The following is a 20,651-nucleotide window of genomic DNA, read 5'->3' as shown; positions in this document are numbered from 1 at the left end:
CTACACTAAGAAGCCCATGTGTATATTATTAGCTAACTAGCAGAGTACAAGCCAAGTTATGTATTTTATAGACTCCTAAGTCATAGCGAACAATGTAGATTCAATCGTAGAACAAAATGGATGGGGGATGGTTGGCAACCTTCAGTCTCGAGAGACTATGGTATATAAGCCTACAGCACCTGGTATTCTCAGGCAGTCTCCCATCCAAGTACTAACCAGGCCTGACCCTGCTTAGCTTCCGAGATCAGATGAGATCGGGCATGTGCAGGGTAACAGTTGCTGTCCTCTTAAAAACAACAGGCAGTTACAAATATGTCTTTCAATGGCCCCAGAAATTGGTGGAGAGACCCCCTGCATACCGAGAGGTCATTCAGGTCTCCTGCAGTGCATAAAAGTAGGATCCAATAAGTGAAATCTTGCAAAAAGAATAAAAATGTACCTTATGATCTTTTACTATGTTTTTAATAAATTAGAGACTGCAGTTTTTAGGTAACAATTAGTGGTAGGTTATTTTTCAGGATCTGGCCTCCGGTAAAATCAGACAAAACTATAGTCAGACACCCCCCCTTATCCAAGGGTCATAGAAAATTCCATGATTGTTGGCTCAAAACCTGCCCTCGACTTATCTGTGGGGTCGACTTATAGGTGAGTGTCTGCAGTGATCAGCCCCTGGAAGAACATGGCCATAGATGGCCTTGCAATGATGTCTGACATGTATATGAGGCCATAGAAATACATTGTTTCTTTCCCCATCTGCAAAACAAGATTGTGTAATCATTAACCTCCTGGTTTTCCCTTTTGTAGGGTAGAAGATATTGCTGAACCAGAATCTGCTCCACAGCTGGATGATTTAAGATCCACTGTGAGTGGCAATGAAGAGGATGAAAAGCTTCAAGTTAAAATACAAGCATTTGAAGAGAAGATAAATGTTGACAGCAGTACTCCTGATTCTGTGCGCCGGTACAGTCTAGGCCAGGTTTCGAAGGAAGAAAGAAAAGACATAAGGTTTAGCAGGTATGCCTCCATGAAATGTGTCAGCGATTTCGCCTGCTGATTGGTTTTCCTATCTAGATGTATCAAAACATTAAAATGAGCTGTCACATTACATAGTACCTATGGACACCAGGCATTTAATTGCATCCAGACGTCTTGTCCATAACTCTAAGAGCTGTCTAAGATCTCTTTTGAGTTATTTATTTAACCTATCTGGAGCCCCAGAGTACGGAGCGAGATGCAAACAAAAATGGATGTGAATTTGAAAATACTCCGAAAATGAACATTCCTTTCCCTGGATGTAGTCAGCAGCAATTCCTTTGCCAATTTGGACACAGTTAAAGAAATATTGTAGGCTAACCACAGCACATTTCTTTCCTCTTTTTGTTTTGTAAAACTGGTTTTATTTTATTTGCACTGAAAAAAAAACTGAAAACAACAATGCAATCATGTATTTATAGTCAGAGTCAAGGAATGAAACCGTATATAATTCTACCTGAGAAAAAGGAGATTAGATAGAGAGAGAGAGAGAGAGAGTTTAAGAATTAATACTAGCAAAGAAAATGCTTAAAGAAGATATAATATAAGTGGGTGCTCCTGTTTTGTTCAGCAGGGGGAGAGTAACTGGCCCTCCTCTCCCCAGCAGTGTCTTTTCTAGTGGCTGTCTGCTGGTGTTTTGCATCTTTTAGATTGTGAGCCCTTTTGGGACATGGAGCCATTAGTTATTTGATTTTTCTCTATAAACCGCTTTGTGAACTTTTGTTGAAAAGCGGTATATACTGTTAATAATAATAATAATAATAATAATAATAATAATAATAATAATAATAATAATAATAATAATAATACTTATCCTGTGTAGTTTTATGAATCCTTCTTGGTTTTATGGAATATGTGTTCTCTGGTCTTTGCATCTGTGCCTATTTTGATAATATTCCAGTTGGAATATTGTGAGATGAAATGTGGATTATGTCATTGAGGTCCTGTTTGTTGGAAGGGGGAAAGCACAGAAATCAGTGAAAGTACCCCTTTTCCTGTGGTAAAATATCCCACCTGGCTAGTTGCTATCAATAAAATGTATACAGGAGCAGAGGCTGAAGGTTTCAAAAGAAATACTTTACTCACAGTTTTCATTGTTTTCTGTACATCTTCTGAGTGATCAGAGTCTCCTACTACTTTGGAATGGAGAACCCTAGAGCAGTTCTCTTTGTGTGCAAGTGTGATTGGGATGTCCTAGCAGGGCAAAGCCCAGCCAGAGCACATCCTTCTCCTGCAGTGGTCTGAAAGGAAGAGAGATTGTGTAGCAGAAGGAAGGAAATAGAATTGGGGACCAAACTTCCTGCAAGGATCATAGAGGGCATGTCAAGTGGTCTCAGGTATCTGGACAGTACCCTGCTCACCAGAGTCCTTGTAGGTGGTAATGCATCTAGATCCCAACACTATTTTGTGTCTTTTTAAATGTCAAAATAATTAAAAAATAAGGAAAGAAGAGATGTGGGCAACCCAAACTAAGCTTTCAGATGTTCTGTGGTTTGAGTTTACCTATGGCTGATGAACCTGACAGTATCTCATCTAGCTTTTATCTCTGTCTGGGGGAGATCTACATTCTTCTCTTTATCTCTCCTCTTTCTTCCATTCCGTATCCCCACAGCTGCTTTCAGCACTGCCTCCGCCTTTTCTCCTACAAGTGGCTTTTGCACATGTTCCTTTGTAGAGGGGGTAGGAAACTATCTTTGGATCTCCCTCCCTATAGTATTGAGAGCAAAATCAAATTTATCCATGTATTTGTTCACATTGCAGGTCCAAAAGTCTAGCTTTGCATGCCATGCGTATGAAGGGTGGTCACTTAGACAATGGACAAGAAATGGAGCATGACGATGTTGCAACCGGCCTCTCTTTCATGGATATCTATTTGAGCCAGGAGGTTGACAAATTACCTTCCAGTGCAGGCAACGAAGAGTCGCAGCTGGAAAAATCCTCACTTTCACACCCAAGTATCAAATGTCCAGAGCCAGAGAATCTGTCAGAATCCGTTAAGGAAAACTGCCATGAAGGCAACTCGAAGACAATCAAGAATCCTGTGGAATATCAAGATAAGCTTTACCTTCACTTAAAGGAAAATCTCTCTAAAGTGAAAGCATATGTTGTGGAGATGGGGAAGAAAATTCCTCTCCCAGATGAGTGCGTTATAGAAGGTAAGGGGCCTGAACTTGTGAAATAATGGCACTCTTATATAAGCTGTTAACCAGGATCCTCTAAGCATGGCCTCTTTACACTAGATGAAACATGTTTTTACATAATGATATCATTTTAAAAGGCAGTACCTTGAGATTTCTTTGTAATGCTGTGCTGTTTCCATTGAACTGTGCTTGATCTCTTAGAAAGCCCATTGTGCTTACCCTGCGCATGAATTTTTTTTCACATTTTTATACTAACCTTCCTCCATGGAGCTCAGAGTAGTGTCTATGGTTCCTTCCCTTCTTTTGTCCTCACAATAACCCTGTGGGGTAGGTTAGCCTGAGAGATAGTGACTGGCCCCAGTCACACAAGAAGTTTCATGGCTGAGCGGGGACTTGAATCTGGATCTTTCAGGTCCAAGTTCACTACACCATCCTGGCTCCCCATAGTAATCTGTTTGCTGTAATATCTCATTAATGTGCAGGGATGTGCTAACTGTGGGCTAGGATCCTTCTCATACTATGAGGCATACCTATGCATTGCACTAGGAGGGGAGACAATAGTTTTTTAAGAGAGATGAAGGCAGTTTGAAAGAGGCATTGCTGTGGTGTGTTGCCTGGTTCTGGTGTTTATAGTGCACAGCATGCTATGGTGGGTGGGAGAGAAACCAGACAGCCCCTGAAAGGTAAGTAAAGATAATTTTCATTGCCTCTTCTTAGGCTGCCTGGCTATCAGAGAGTCTCCTCCAACCTACACCAGCTCTTTAGCTGGCACAAGTTCAAGGAAACTCCTGGGGCGGGTCCAGGCCAGGGAAGGGGGATAGGATCCAGCATGCACTGCTGCCACCAAGTCCCACCCCTTTTCAGCCCCAAACCAACCTTTGCCCTCTCCATTCCCTGCCCAACCCTTGCCCAAACCACCTACAAACTGCTCCTTCTATCATCTTCCTTGCTCCAGCACAGCTGCACATGCGGGGCCTCTGGCCATTTGCACCAACAGCCCTGAAGTGCATATAAGTGCTATAGCAGCACTTATAGTAATGGACTGGGATTTCTGCTGCCATAAGAGCACTATAGGATTGGGTCATAAGTCTATAAGCCTATGCATGCCTATTTAGAAGTAAGCCCTACTGAGTTCAGTTGGTCTTACTCCCAGGTAAGTGTGTATAGGATTGTGACCTTAACTCCTTAATAAGGTTCCTTTTTTTGACCAGTCATTACTGTAGAGTTTAGTTGTACTGTTGTAATTTCCTGGAATTTCCTTAAGTAAGATTCTTGAGACAAAATCCCAGAGTTAGGACACATTGTTAGATTGATGTGACTCATTCTTCATACATTTCCAGAAATACACTCACGTCCATTACACAGGGGACACCTAGTTAATATTTCAGATACTCCATAAACCACTTGTTCTACAATCTGGCAGTAATCCAACCTCCTGTAATTTCTCCATTGGTACACCAGGAGTTACACTCCCCCACCCCTTTATTAAGAGGCCGCTTATAAGTTATTGCTATGAATATACAGCTGGTTAATGTTGTGTTAGCTAAACTGGAATTTGCTTATATTTTATTAGTAATAATGGAAGGAGTATAGTGAAGAGGCAGTCTAAGTAAACCCCTCTATAATTATCAGCAAATGGCAGGTTGCAATACAGCTGTATTGAGTACAGGCAGTTCTAAAAAATGCCATGTCAATAAGGTAATTACTTTTATACACCTTTAAAGTGTTACTATAACAAAACACTAATTAAATGAGGGCGCAATCCTAACCAACTTTTCAACACTGAGGTAAGGGCAATGCAGCTCCAAAATAAGAGAACGAACATTCCCTTACGTTGAGGAGGCCTCTGTGAGTGCCACCCAACTGTAGGATGCAGCACACGCCCCATTGGCACAGCTATGCCAGTGCTGGAAAGATGGTTAGGATTTGGGACTGAATATTATAGCCTAATCCTAGCAGTGTTTGCACATATGAATATTCAGTTGTCTGTCTTCTAGGCAAATACGATTATAGTTAGGCCAGATGAAACTTTTTACTACACACCAGTGGTGTAGCTAAATGGGTCTGGGGCGGTGAACCACACAAGATGACACCCTCAGGGGTGATGGTGACACCACTACTGGACCAAATTGTGGAAACCTTTGTATTTATGAATAATACCATCATGTTATATTATCATTTGATAAGTAATTTAATGCAGAATGTAACAAAATAGTGTTGAATTATCTGTATTCTATAAAAAATTATAGCCAACTACCCTAAAAAAACAAAAACAACTGCCTTAGGTAGCAAAAAGTGGATTTTCCTAACTCAAAACTGACCAATGAGAGTAAGGCCCAAATCCTAACTACCTTTCTAGCACTGGCATAGCTGTGCCAGTGGGGCATTTGCTGCATCCTGCAGTTGGGTGGCAGTTCCGGAGGCCTCTTCAAGGTAAGGGAATGTTTGTTCCCTTACATCAGAGTTGTATTGCCCTTACCTCGCTGCTTGAAAGTTGGTTAGGATTGTACCCTAAGGGGAAGGGATGGGCTGGTACAAGACCCTTGCGCCAGCCCAATGGTGTTGCAAAAGTGCTGTAAAACACTTTCACGCCACAGGGAGAGGAGGGGGACTGGCCCAAGCCCCATTGAGCTGGCACAAAAGGTAAACCTGCGCTGGCCAAGTCAGGCCAGTGTGAGGATCTGAGGGGGTGTGGGGAGGGCAGGGAGGAGGCATTTTAGGGCGGGGGAAGGGCGGGTCCATGGGTGGGCGGCACTTGTGCCAGATCCTAACCCCATTCCCTGGCAGCTCTGGGCTGCTCGGATAGTTGGAGATCTGAGCAGCCCCTTTGGGGCTACTGCGGCCTTACCCGGAATAAGGGAAAGCAATTCCCCTTCCCCCTGGCTGAGCTGCAACTGGCCCCAACCCTAGTCTGGATGTGGGGCAGGCCTGCTGGCCTGCCTGCTTCAAGACAGGTTAGGATTGGGCTTTGATTGTTCCAAGAGCCAATGAGGTGTTAGGATGACACAGCATGGAACCAATAAGTATTCATATTAATACTAATAAGGTCTTAGTATGAGTCAGCTCTCGTTTCCATGTATTAGAGCTAATACTGGAACTCCTATTCAGTTGTGTGAGCGTCATCAAGTTGGCCACTGGCTTTTTTGGTTACTGAATTGTTGTGTGAGTTGTACCCAACAGCTCATATAGTCATTGGCTTAGGTGACCTTAAAAGTGGATTCCAAACATTCATAGTGGACTACAGTGTGCTTGTTAACCATGATATGTACATTAAACCTCCAGATTCAGGGGCAGTATGTCACTGAGTACTATGTGCAGGGGAGCAACAGAAGGGGTGGGCACTGACTTTCATACCTTGCTTGTGGGGAAATGTTACTGAGTTTATTTTCTGGCCATTATTATTATTCATTTCATGCCATGACCATTATTGAAAATAATTTTGTCATATACGGGAGGGAGGTGTCCAAAATTTTTGGGCTCCGAGTGCCAAATGACCTAGCTATTCCTCTGCTGTAAGCACATCAGCAATTAAAAAGGGCAAGGCGATCAGTGTTCCTCCTTCCCTAATGAACGTATGAATTTCCTTATACTAGGAAATGAAGAAGAGAGAAATGAATGCACAGAGAGATCATAGTCATGGTTGACTATACTGATAATTATGGGTTGTGCAAATACAGAAACCAGAACAGATGCAGAGCTGTCAAGTGGGTGGAGCTTGTGCACAACCTCAGGGGAGGCTGCAGCCCTTTTCTGTGGACTGTGACAGGGGCGGGACTTCCTCCCCTCACCGCATGTCCCTGGGTGTTAGAGCTGTGATGATGGCTGATTCAGACGTTCAAGTCATCACTTTATGTTATAGGTTGCATCACTTTTCATGGATAATTCTGGTGAATTACTATGCATTTCTTGTTATAATTAGATTCGGAAAAGCAAATTAGTGAAAGAAATGTCAAATTCTGTCTAAGCACTGCCTGTGTCAACTGGTCCCTCATTATTTATTCGGTAGGATAAACTTAAACAGCAAAAAATGTGATTGAAAGTATGACAGAATTCTCTAAAAGGAGAGCAGAAGTGCCTTGGGTCTGAATGTGGATGGTGTTATGTTTTATGTGGTATGGTGAGATAATTAGGACCATATGATGGAATCGATGGAAAAGATCACTGCTCCCCTGCAGTGTTTGCTTCTGGAATCTTTTGATAAATTTAGGAATGGCATGAGCCCAAGCTTGATTAAAAACACATGGGTCCCTGCTAGCTCAGTACAACCACAAACTTGCAAAGACGTACATTTCTAAAACATAAAATGTTTCTTCAAATCAGACAATCCTGTGAATGCTTACTCAGAAGTAAGTCCCATGGTGTGCAAAGGATTGCAGCCTCAGCAGCATTTTCACCGTGCAAAAATAAAAGAAAATAAACTTAGCTGGCTTCTTATTATTTAAATCTAATCTTAAGCTCCAACCCAAAATATTGCACCAGTGGCGTAGCTAGAGGGGGTGTAAAGCACTAAGTTTTGCAGGAAGCCTCACTGCAGCATGCAAGGAGCCGCTCCCCCTACCCTTTGGAGCCATTCCAGGTGGGTGAGGCAAAACAGAGGTGTATTTTGCTTTGTGGGGAGCACTTAGTTCTTTGCACCCCCTCTGACTACGCCACTGTACTGCCCCTCATGATGTGAAAAGGCTGCATGATGCCACTGACAAAAAGTGGTTTTCCTGGGCATATTGAATTTTGTAATTGGATTGTAGCACCCATAGCTACTTACCATAACTGGTATTATGGTGGGGACACGAATCTGCTACTCTGAAGGACTGGCAAATTAAGAGCCTTGTCTGTTTTAATAATTAGGGGGTCATTAATTTAGCCGCAAGTGACTAATCACCAGAGGAATCTCACTTCTGAGCTAGTAACTCTCTGTGGAGGTTACTGCTGGGAAACAGGAGGCATTTTATTTCTGGGAGGCGGTTTGGAATGGATCAAGAGTGAGGGAAGAGGAGCAGTCTCTGCATAGCATGAAACTGTACCCCACTGACAGCCAGACTCTATAATTTGACCCCTTTCCCCAGGATAAGACCCAGCAGTCATTATGGGTCATTATAGGACCTCTGCCAGCCCAATTTCTGCCACAAATCCAAGCTGATCATGAAGGTGAATCAGCTCCATGGAGGGAGCGCGGGGGGGGGGGGGGATGTTCCAGTGCTGTCAAACCCTCCCTCTTCCTGGGCCTGATCCATCCATCCTCCTCCTCCTCGCCTCATCACTGCCCCATCCTGCCCACCCCTCCCCATTTTGCCCTTCCCCAACCTGTTCCATCCCGTCTGTGATGTTACCTGCTGCTTTACTTACTCACCACCAGTGGCCTGGCAGCACACATTGGCAGAGGTTCTTGGCAGCTGCCATAAAGCAGCCTCTGCTGTTACATGAGGTACCTGCTACCGTGTTTCCCCGATAATAAGACCTATCCCGAAAATAAGCCCTCCCCTTACTGTGTAAGATTCCTCTAAAATAAGCCCTCCCCCGAAAATAAGCCCTATTGAGATTGCTACTGTAGTGAAGGTGATCCCCTGCGCTACACGCTACATTACGGTACCCTCTGTATGCACTGTCCCCCCCCCCCCGGGTGAAACGCGCGCCGCGCTCCGAGCTGCATCCAATCAGAGCTGCAGCAGTGAGCGCGTCATCCTGTTCTTCCCCAGTGATTTGCTTGCTGGCGCCATTGAGAGCAGTGCCGCGGAGGAGAGCTGAGGCAGGACAACATAAAAACCCGGTATGTAAGCGGGAGTGAGGGGGCATGATGGAGGATAAAAGAAGAACTCAGGAGGCATGATGGAGGATAAAAGGGGCATGATGGAGGATAAAAGAAGAACTCAGGAGGCATGATGGAGGATAAAATAAGCACTCAGGGGGCATGATGGAGGATAAAAGAAGAACTCAGGGGGCATGATGGAGGATAAAAGAAGAACTCAGGGGGCATGATTTGTTCACATTTACCCATTTATTAAAATTGCTGTCAATGTTCACTAAAATAAGCCCTCCCCTGAAAATAAGCCTTCTGGTGTTTTTCTGTCCAAAAATAATAATAAGACAGTGTCTTATTATCGGGGAAACACGGTAGTATAGGTACCCGGCCGGTGCCCAGCCAGCATATGAATGCGGCTTTCATATTAGTACTGGATTAAGTTCAGCAATAGTCTATTGTTAAAATGATAGAAAAATCTGGGATTCATTGCATACATAAATGTGGCCCCATCACTGTGAAATGAATGGATTTTGTAGATAACCTAACCTTCACTGATCCTCTGTATTTAAAAAAACAACAACAACAAAAAACCCTTGCTTTATTCTCTTATGTTTTCTCTGCTCAAATAGGTCACAGAGCTATGGCTCCATCTTGGCTACATTGCCAACTTCATTGCTTTTAAAATCATATAAAATGCAAGTTTAATCACAGCTCTGATTGGCATTCTGTCTCTGTGACTTTTAAGTGGTAAGGGAAAGTGTGGAAAACTATTACATCTTGTGGGCACTGATCACATACACTTTTCATTATCTAGCTGGCATCTGGCCATATGTGAACTTCTTAAGGGCCTAAGCTGCTAATAGCAAGAATCAGTGGAATCCAGAGTGGGAAAAGGATTATGGAATCCCTGAGAGTGGCTGTGGATATTATGGAATACGTGAAGAACAAGAAGCATAAACTTTTCCAGTTCCTGTGTTGGGAGCATCTTTCCATGGACTTTGGAAATGTGAAAAGTCTATTCAGACAGTATAGAGGAGTGCAGGGAACAAAAAAGTGGGAGCTGCTTGCATCGCCTTTGTTGTTCCTCTTCCCACATTCTATACATAAGAACATAAGAAGAGCCCTGCTGGATCGGATCAAGCCAAAGGCCCATCTAGTCCTGTATCTCACAGTGGCCCACCAAATGCCCCAGGGAGCACACAAGAACAGACACAACCTACGCCTCAGTGCCCTCCCCTCCATCTGGCAATCAGAGGCAGCCTGCCTCTAAAACCAAGAGCCTACATACCTACTATGACTTGTAACCCGTAATGAACTTTTCCTCCAAAAATTTGTCCAATAATGTCCAAAGTTACTCACAATCAACATAATTCTTAAAGGAGCCATCTTCAGTAGTACCAGCACAGATTTTTCAACACCCTTTCCCCATGCCAAGCTCGACTTCCCCTCCTCTCTCTCTCATATACACAGCTAAGGTATATCCGTAACTCCAGAAATCCTTGTTTGTGAGGCAGAGCGATCACCTTGTTGTATAATTGGTTCTCTCCTGATGCCCCAGCTGCTAAAACTGCAACAATATCAACTTGAATAGTTAAGATATCTATTCAACTATTCAGTATTAACTTGAATAGTTAAGATAACTCTAAATATGGGCAGTAGTTGTGCATCTCAGCTTGTGATCCCAGTCACAATGTGTCTCACCCTTCACACCAAGAGACTTGCCCAGCTAGGTCAGTAAAGTCCGGGTGAGCATCCAGGAGTCCATTTCCATCTGTATTATATTGTCTGTGCATGCAGAAGGCCATCCATGCAAGGGTTTTCCTTCCGAAATTTGTCAGTGATGTTTTCATCATTGCATATTTTCAAAGTAAACTTGCAAACATGGGCTTAAATTAAATTAAAAGATCAATGCAAGAGGGCAGCATGTGTGTTCATGTGTGCATGTGTATGTGTTTGTGTGTTCTAGCTCACAGTTTCCACACCAATTCATATGGTCAGTTTGGGCTACCTTTTACACAGGGATGATGTTGAGGTTAATATGGCAAAATCAATGCTATGTTAATATGTTTCTTCTTCTGGACCTCTGCAGTTCTCTTCTCATAACACCCATGAGCAAATGCTTATACATATGTTCAATTGAATGCCTGCATTAGGTATATAACCTCCAACAAGTAGAGCTTTTTCTCTGCTTTCCCAGAGTTTTAGACTGTATGGTTTAGTGCAGTGGTTTCTACACTGTGCTCGCAGGGGAGCCACAGGGATGTCCCTGTTGGCCCCTCCTATCATCTCTCCCAGGCGCTCCCATCTTTGATCTCATTAGATCTTGTGAGATGTGAGCATCACCCTCTTGGATCACATGTGATTTCATGTGATCCAAAATGGTGGGGCCCGGTTGAGCCAGGAAGAAGAAGCTGTGAGGGCACAGTGACCACGGTAAGTTGGGAACCTCAGGTTTAGTGAGTGCATGTACAATTATACTTGTGTACATACCATGCAAACATTTGACTGAAAATACATTGATTGGGTTTACTGCCTGCTATTGTGATTCTATTTCTCTGGTATATACATTTGCTCACCATGGATATATGATGAGAATAGTGATTCTCTTCTATGACAATATTGCTCCTAACTGTAAAACTTTTCAGTGTGGTGAATAATGTTTAGATTACCGAAAAGATTCAGCCCTTGTTGATGGCTGCATGTTTTAAAGTACAACCTGAAGATTAAGTTTGAGCAGACGGATGCATTTTAAGCACAAAGTGCATTTCATTTAAGTTAGAAAGCCTTTTAATCAAGGAAGGAACTCATGGATTAAATAATAATCAAGAGTGAACAATGATTTACCATGCATGTGTATTTTAATAAGCAAGACTGTGAATGTAAATGGAATGCAGAAGGAAGAAAGCAACAGATGGTGTACACTGAAGACCCAGCTCTCTAACATACTCTTAGTGTTCATTTTCATCAGATGTAAATAAGCCACACAAAGCTCAAAGCTGTAGAAATATAAGCATTCTGGTGCCACGCTGTCAAAGGAGTTTGGCTCTAATATGAATGGGTGATGGGGAACTCATTTGAAAATATATCCACTTGAAGAGTCTGATTGAAGACCTGTCCCTCTGCATTACTCTAGGAGTATAGAGTAAAAGCATTGTCAACTGGCACCTGTGGGGAATGGGAATTGATTGCCAGCTAGCATATTTGGGTCACCAAACCTTTTCAAGCCCCCCCCTCCCCGACTGGGTTCCCTTTGCAATACCGTCCACCTTCCTTCTATTCTCTAAGAATGGAGACAATTTCCTAAGCAGGGCCTTTGTGAAGAAGGAAATGGAAATTAATTTCTAAAGGCTGAGGAAGGGCAGAGTGGCACTGCAGGGGGAGGGGACTGGAAAGTGGTAGGCAGTCTTGTTAACTGACATTTCATAATGCAGGAAACTCAGTGAATTGGCATCTCCACCGGCTGCATCAGATGGACTGGTTAACAAAATGCCAATTACAAAAGCATTTACTCTAGCTATAAGAACAGAAATTCAGCATCGTGCAAAAAAAAAGTCTACATGCAAAAAAAAAAAAAAAAGCCAAAACAAAATATTTAAGTTGTATATTGCTCAAGTCTTAACAGACACCTCATACAGGGCTTGTGCTGTCTGTCAGTTGTTCAGGCATTGAGTACATGTGATTGCTTGCCACCCAAGATATTCTGCACGCTTGCAAATTATGGACGGTCAATCCCAGAATGCACTGGTTGGTTGAAAGATTGAAAGCAGCTCTACCTTTTGACAGATCTATCCATTTCTTCACAATGACTGGAAGGATCAGAAATTGAGATGTGCTTCAGAAAACCTGAAGTTTACTAGTATGAAGTCAGGAAGAAGAAATTGCTTAGCTTGTATGCAACAATAAACTATTATGTGAGAACAGTGTCATTTTTCAACAAGTGTAGGGCATAGTCCAGAGCCATTTATGGGTAGAAACACAAACTTCTAATATTTTTAAACAATGAAATAGTTCATTGTGCGTTTCTGGACTTTTCCTGTTATGCAAACAAATGTTTCTTCTTATATACAAGAATGAAAAGGTTCTACGTGTGCAGGGTTCAGCATCACCCCATAATGTTTACATTGACTTTGATGGTGGGCATTGTTCTTCAGTTATATAGGGGAATTTACCTACCCCTTGTACAGGGTGGAATTTTATACAGTGTGCAGTAGTAGTACAGTTCTAGGCATCTACAGAGACTGCATGTTTTAAATATAAAAATAATTAGATTTATATTAAAGTAGCTGATGTTTAATAATTTGTGTATTTGTTTCTAGATACTGTTAGAAGTTGTGTAGCAAAGTTGTTCTTCAGCTGCCCCCTGAAAGGTCATTACTGCCTGTACAGTAAATCCAGTTTTACACTCATCAGTCGACAGCCCCAGCTCTGGATCCATATCATGTTTCTCTTTCAGCAGGTGTGTGCATATATGATATATATGTGTGTACAACATGTAAATAGTGGCACCTTGATCATGTTACTTTTGTCAATTAAGATCAGTGTTTTAAATTGTGTTCCATTCAGAGTGTTGTAGTGAGTCTCCAGTGACCAATGTGTTCTTAGTGGGTGTTGGGAGGTACTTTTTGGGTTCAGTACTGACATTTATTTGTGCTGTATTGACATGATAGCATATATTTTCCTATAATTACTTGTTAAACACTTGTTAAACATATTTGGTAAATGTATAATTTACTATATATACATGAAATGAAAATCCTGAAGGTTGTAGCAGCAAATCTTAGTGGGCACCCCTTTAAGGGAGTAGCACAATTCCCATTAGTTTCAAGGTGTGAACCATTCCCTTCCACCCCAGGTATGTATATACATACCAAAAATTATACTGGCTAGTTCTGGCTAGCCATGGGTGCACCCCACTGGGGCACTGGGTACATTCCTTTCCTACTGCAAATAAGGGAAGAACAGAATGATCTGACTACTGGATCATGACAACAAGATCTAAGCCTGCCTCCATGAAGCTTTAAGTTAATTAGAAGAAATGAGTCCACAGGCTTCAGCTGAAAGCTAACATACCCATATTAGACTGTGACTCAAAAACAAGTTTTGCTGCAACCATATCTACTGGATATAATTAGTGGTATTTGTCCATTGGTGCAGCTAATGGCTAATTCAACTAGATCTCTTTGTGAAAAAATATTGCTGATTATTACGATAATTATCAAAACAGGAAGGGAATTATCTTTGTTGTAACCCAGAACTAGATGAAAATATACTTCAGCTCTAGCAGACCACAAATTAAAACCAAAATATGCCTTCTTGGCTGAAGCTTAACAATCCTAAAACCTCACAGACAACACTAGATAATTAAAAACCATACAAAGATTATGGGCTAGTGCAGATGTAACACTGGTTTCCTATAAGCCATTGTTTTCAAATCAAGAGCCAGCCATTGAGATGCGCTCTCTCTCTCTCTCTCTCTCTCTCTCAGAGTGCATTGTCTCCTCTACTTAGAAGTAGTTGTGGTTTGGTTTGCAGGTACATGTGCACTGATGTTAACCAGTTGTATGTCAGAATTTGAAAACATTGCTTGAAGTGGGTTTGGAAATCATGATAACCTGGTAGCATTTACCATGGTTAACATGAGAATAAACATGTAATTCTAAGTGGGTTTAACGTATCTTCATCAGACTTGGTTTCAAGGTTATGATAGTTGTGATTTCTATACCTACTAAGGTCACTTAACATTTATCTTGCTCCAGCTAGGTGCTTCTTCTGTTTTTTTCCCCCCTAAACTATTTGACATCTTGTAAAACTTTGCCACTAGAAAACATTTCACTTGACTTTGCCCTCATAATGGAGACAGGAAAAACCTGTTTGATTACTTCACATGTAGACGATATCATTATGGAAAATGTAGCCCATGTTAAACAAAGTTAATGTTCTTCATTTTTTTTCTTTATTTTTTTAACCACAAGAGGTCCAATACTTATGTTTTGACTCCTATATATATCATAGTCTAAACAAACTATGAATAACAGAGAGGACAAGTGAAAAGCAAGACATGGCTCAATTTCACTTTATCATTTCCACAGAGGGAAAATATATTCGTGTGCAACAGAGAGTCGATCTGCACATTACTTCAGGAATCCAGGCCAATTTTAGTACTGTCAAAACTCATTTGGATCATACAAATCCTAATTCAGAGATGAAATTGGTGATCAAGATGCTATTTAGAAAGGGAAAGGGGGTAGTAGCTTATGTCTCAATAGTGCAGATTACACGCAAGGTTATACCCCAGGAGCACCTACCAGGAGCACCTACAAGCCAAATCTCTGGGCTTGTAGGTAAATAATAATAATAACCACAACAAATGGTCTTTAAATTGCCAAAAAGAATTTTATTTTATTCTGAATATTGCAGAGAAAGCCTTGGAAACTTGCTATTGAATCTTCTTGTACACCAACATAGTATGAAGTCCATTTGCTCATTTCTCACCAAAAGTACAGTCAACTGTACAAAGTACAGTATCGAGACCTAACAAAGTTGCTTTCTCTTATTAGGGGACTATCTTTCCACAATTATCAGAGCTGGCTTTTATTTTTTTATTTTTAGTGTTCAGAATGTTGTAGTAGTAGTATGGCTATTTTGTTCTGATGAAGGCTGAAGAAACAACTCACAGCTCTAGGAGTTCCATTAGGGACGATAAGAACACCCATCAGTTGACAACTTAGCTTCCTGTCCTTGCTGGCACCCATGGGACTTTTCTATTCACATTTCAGAACTAAGGACATGGTTCAGGAAAACATTTAAGTCACATGCTTAGAGTATTATCCATTGCAAATCAAGAGTTGGCTAAAAATTGAATGTTTATGTACACTCTGTAAAGATGATGATGAAGAAGATTTATATACTGCTTTTCAACAAGAGTAGTTTACAAAACAGTTTGCAGAGTAAAATAAATCAATAAGTGTTTCTCTGCCTCCAAAAGGTCCACAGTCTAAAAAGAAATGCAAGAGAGACATCAGCAACAGCCATTGGAAAAGATGTCATGTCATGCTGGGCAGAAGAGGGACAGTCGCTCTCTCCCTCTAAAATATAAAAGGGCACCAATTTGAAATGTGCTTCTTTGCCCAGTTAGTGCTTCTTTGCCCAGAGGAAATATCTGTAAGAGAAGTATAATGGCCTCTGGATAACTGAAAAACAAACAAATGAAAGATCTTTCCTCCACCAAAAAGAATATGGATGCCAAGCCAGGGTGAGGTCAGAGGTCAGCCAGGTGGAACACTAGCTGAGGGTCCATACTCACAAAGGAAATCATCTGACCAGGCTAAGTCCTGAATCATTAGTTGCAGTGGCAGTGACAGCATCCGGTTTGCCATCAGAGGGCAGGCATGGGATGACATGGGAGGTCAGGATAGCATACAGCCTTGCCTCGGGATCTGAGCAACCTGGCATCAGCACTGGAGCCAAGGGTAGGACAGAGGTTCTCTGTCAGAGATAACTGTATGGAACTAGAATGATGGAGGTAAGAGAAGCTGAGGTTCTGCTAAAAAAAATGAGGCTGCAATCCCTTACAGACTTTCCTGAGAGAAAACCCTATTGAACACAATGGAACTTACTTCTGAGTAGGCACACACAGCAGTGCACTGTAAGTGAACCTGAATACAATTTGATTAATGGGAAGAGAAGTCAAGGAAACAAAACAGGAGAGGGGAGATATTGAAAGAAGTATGTTTCAAGGAATAACACTGGAGAAGTACTGAACAGAAACATGTAAGGAACAAATACAGATGATAAATGAAGCTGTATTTGGAAACAATATGTGCATTGAAAAAAAGATCAAAGTTCAGTCCATAGAGAAATAATCTGATGTAAATCAACATTGAAGTAAACAGATTCTTAACTAAGATAAGGCAAATAAGGCTTCAACCAGACTTGATATTAAAGACATCTTCCTGTCTTTTTTGTCTTTTTTAATGGCAATTGCAGGAGCCCCAGTACAGACTGTGACTCTGATCTATAGGGAGACAAAGTTAATTCTTTCTCCCTGCATCATGGTCCCAGTGAAAACTCCTTGCACCCAACATTGCTACAGCAGTTTACCTCCTGGGGCAAACAGCAGTTTGGGGCAGGCAATTTGGGGGGGGGGGGTGCATAGTGTTCCATAGGCCTGTATCAGAGCCTCTGCAGTTGCTCTTTTCAAAATATGGCAAAGACAGTGACATACAGGTGGGACCACCATATCCTTGGACCTCCTGCAGATGCTGAATTTCACAGATTATCAAATCTGCAATCTGCCCCACCTGAGCCCTCTGTGCTCCGGTTGCCTCTGGAGGGCTTTCTGAAGCCCACAGTGGCAGCACACGTCCGCCCACAGCCTCTTCAGGCTTCAGAATGGCCTTTTCGGTCAAAAACATGGCTACATCCTGTTTCCTGAGGAATGCTGGAAGTGATGTTTTTATACCATATAAGGCATTCTGAGGCCTGGGGAAACCCCTGGGGAGCCTGGAGGGCTTCCCCGGTCCACTGAATGCCTTATATGGCATAAAAACATCACTTCTAGTTTCCTTTGGGTAACAAGGCGTAGCATTTTTTCAACCAAAAAGGCCGTTCTGAAACTTGCAGAGGCAGCAGGCAGACGCACGCTGCCTCTGAAAGCTTCAGAAAGCCCTCCGGAGGCAACTGGAGCATGGCTCTGGTTCCCTCTGGAGGGCTTAGGTGGGGCCAAGTGACTCCACGCAAGTCCGAGGGACCCACGTTGAGCCGGATCCGCAGATGAACAATCTGTAGATATGGAGGTTCCACCTGTATGCGATATCGCATCTAGTTTGACCATAAGTATCAAGAGAGGGAGGGGAGCAGAATCTTGGAACATGTAAAGGTTGAGAGAAAGGCCAGTGGTGCAATCCAGCAATGTTAGTGCATAGAGGAAGGGAATGTATGAACAGGGGATCTCATAAGAACATAAGAACAGCCCCAGTGGATCAGTCCACAGGCCCATCTAGTCTAGCTTCCTGTATCTCACAGCGGCCCACCAAATGCCCCAGGGAGCACACCAGATAGCAAGAGACTTCATCCTGGTTCCCTCCCTTGCATCTGGCATTCTGACATAGCCCATTTCTAAAATCAGGAGGTTGCACATACCCATTATGGCTTGTAACCCAAAATGGATTTTTCCTTCAGAAATTGATCCAATCCCCTTTTAAAGGCATCTAGGCCAGATGCCATCACCACATCCTGTGGCAAGGAGTTCCACAGACTAATTACATGCTAGGTAAAGAAATATTTTCTTTGTTTGTCCCAACTCTCCCAACACTCAATTTTAATGGATGTCCCCTGATTCTGGTGTTATGTGAGAATGTAAAGAGCATCTTTCTATCCTTCCCGTGCATAATTTTGTATGTCTCAATCATGTCTCCGCTCAGGTGCCTTTTTTCTAGGCTGAAAAGGCCCAAACGCCATAGCCTTTCCACATAAGGAAGGTGCCCCAACCCAGTAATAATCGTAGGACGCAATCCTACCCCATTATGTTAGTGCTTTCCAGCACTGACATAAGGGCAATGCCGCTCTGAGGTAAGGGAACAAACATTCCCTTACTTTGAGGAGGCCTCCATGAGTGACACCCAACTGCAGGATGCAGCACATGCCCCATTGGCACCGCTATGCCAGTGCTGGAAAACACTGACTTAAGGGGTTAGGATTGCACCCTTAGTTGCTCTTTTTTGCACCTTTTCCATTTCCAATATGTCCTTTTTGAGATGTGGTCACCAGAACTGGACACAATACTCCAGGTGTGACCTTACCATCGATTTGTACAACGCCATTATAATATTAGCCGTTTTGTTCTCAATACCTTTTCTAATGATCCCAAGCATAGAATTGGCCTTCTTCACTGCCACCGCACATTGGGTCCTTTCACTGAGCTGTCCACCACCACCCCAAGATCTCTCTCCTGATCTGTCACAGGCAGCTCAGAACCCATTAGCCTATATGTGAAGTTTTGATTTTTCCTCCCAATGTGCATTCCTTTACACTTACTTAACATTGAAAGGCATCTACCATTTTATTGCCCATTATACCAGTTTGGAGAGATCCTTCTGGTTTAACTGGTTTAACGTCATTCTCTTTACGCAGGGAACCCTGGGGAATTAGGGACCTTTTACCAAGAATTCTTTTATATGCAGTAAACTATAATCTTGATACTCACACCACTTGGTATGTCTGTGTGTGTAAATACTGCAACCACATTAGAGAGGCTGATCATGCTGGTCTTTCTTACTTGATTAGCACCTGCCAGCTACAGTATCCCTATAAAAGATCTAAACTTTCAGTTTCAGACCTTCTGGAGCTGTGGAACCATAAATTAGCTAATAGATGGTAAATTCTTTGAAATGTGATTAATATTGACTTGGAAATCTTTCATTTTGTTTCTATTGCTGATTACGCCATCAACTCTGGGAGCTTTTGCCAATCACCAAAAGATTAACTCAGTTGTGTATCAGAAAGTTTTAATACTTTTGTATAGTTACTTTGGTACGAAAACACAAAGAAAATTATAGTGATGACTGCCTGTAAGCCGCAAAAGCATGATATAACCTAGATGATAACTGGAGATATGAGAAAGATTTATGGCCAAATTGTTATTAAAGGATGTGCTGGTAAAATGTACATTTCACAAGCGCATGCTGTCGCAAAAGCACCATAAAGTGCTTTGTGAGAGCAGAAGGCCTGGGCAACAGAGGCCTTCTGGGGCAGGTGAGTTCAGTGCAGGAGTGGGGGAGGGTGGGGAGGGGTTGAACGGGGGAGAGGGAGGGGGAATGGGGCTGAGATAAGCTGGGCAGTGGGCGGATTGGGCCCAGGAGGGGGCGAGATTGGCAGCACCGGCACACACTATATCCAAACTGCCTTCCCAGATCAAACTGCCTTCCCAGATCAAACTGCCTTCCTGCACAGATCAATGCAGACTTGTACCAGTAATATTGGTCCAAGTTGACCCATTGTGGCTGTTGGGGCTACCCAGTGGCAAGGGAACAAATGTTCCCTAATCAGAGGAGACCTCCAGCAGCCAAAAATCCCCAGCAGGATGCAGTGTGCTGTGCTGGCACAGCAACATTATCATGCACGAATTTAGGTAGGATTGGGCTGTTAATCTAGCTATCTTTTTCGTTCTTTTCTTTTACAATAAAGTTTGAAAACATACAAGAGGTAGTATATCAGGAAAAAAAGCATTTAATGTTGGCACCTCTATTCTTTCTACCTATTCATTTTCCGGCATAAAGCTTTTGTTGAGGATAAATAGTATTTTTGTATCTGAGAACTGAAAGTTATTTGAAAGGGTGTTTGCTCTTTGTGGTATATAGTATAACCAGAACCTATTACTATCCCCAGAGGTTTGATCAACTCTTATCAAACAGGGCTTTGCAGATTTTGGTATGGTTTCAAAACCCTTCAAAGCCTGTTCGCTTAGAGTTGACTGTGGGATTAAAAAATAAAATGTATATACAGGGTGGGAAATGCTTCTTTCAGATGACTTCCACTCTACCTAAATCTTCTATAAAAGAACTGCATGCGTCCAGCCCCTTTAAATTAATTTTGCATGCAATATTTTAAAATATAGCTGAAACTCCTGAGCAAACCTTCTTCTGCATCAGGTTCCTGATGGATGCCTACCCTGTATTTTGAGGGGAGGCGAGAAAGGAAGTGACCCTAAGGCATGACCTCAATAGTGAACCAGTGGGGGAGGG

At 42.3% G+C, this 20,651-nt stretch overlaps 1 protein-coding gene and 1 pseudogene across 2 annotated transcripts in view; one reads left to right on the top strand and one right to left on the bottom strand.

Annotated features, from left to right (window-relative positions):
- Positions 1–20,651, top strand: part of VEPH1 (ventricular zone expressed PH domain containing 1) — a 136,338-nt gene that overhangs the window by 85,823 nt on the left and 29,864 nt on the right. For both annotated transcript variants that reach the window (XM_066622082.1, XM_066622081.1), the window contains exons 7-9: positions 805–1,014; positions 2,794–3,188; positions 13,227–13,366. In XM_066622082.1, the coding sequence (XP_066478179.1) occupies positions 805–1,014; positions 2,794–3,188; positions 13,227–13,366 (745 nt within the window). The remainder of the gene's footprint in view (positions 1–804; positions 1,015–2,793; positions 3,189–13,226; positions 13,367–20,651) is intronic.
- On the bottom strand, positions 168–284 carry LOC136646821 (5S ribosomal RNA; annotated as a pseudogene).

The sequence above is a fragment of the Tiliqua scincoides genome, chromosome 3 (genome assembly GCF_035046505.1).
Source record: "Tiliqua scincoides isolate rTilSci1 chromosome 3, rTilSci1.hap2, whole genome shotgun sequence".
In the NCBI taxonomy this organism is placed as follows: domain Eukaryota; kingdom Metazoa; phylum Chordata; class Lepidosauria; order Squamata; family Scincidae; genus Tiliqua; species Tiliqua scincoides.
This window is presented reverse-complemented; position numbering and strand designations above follow the sequence as displayed.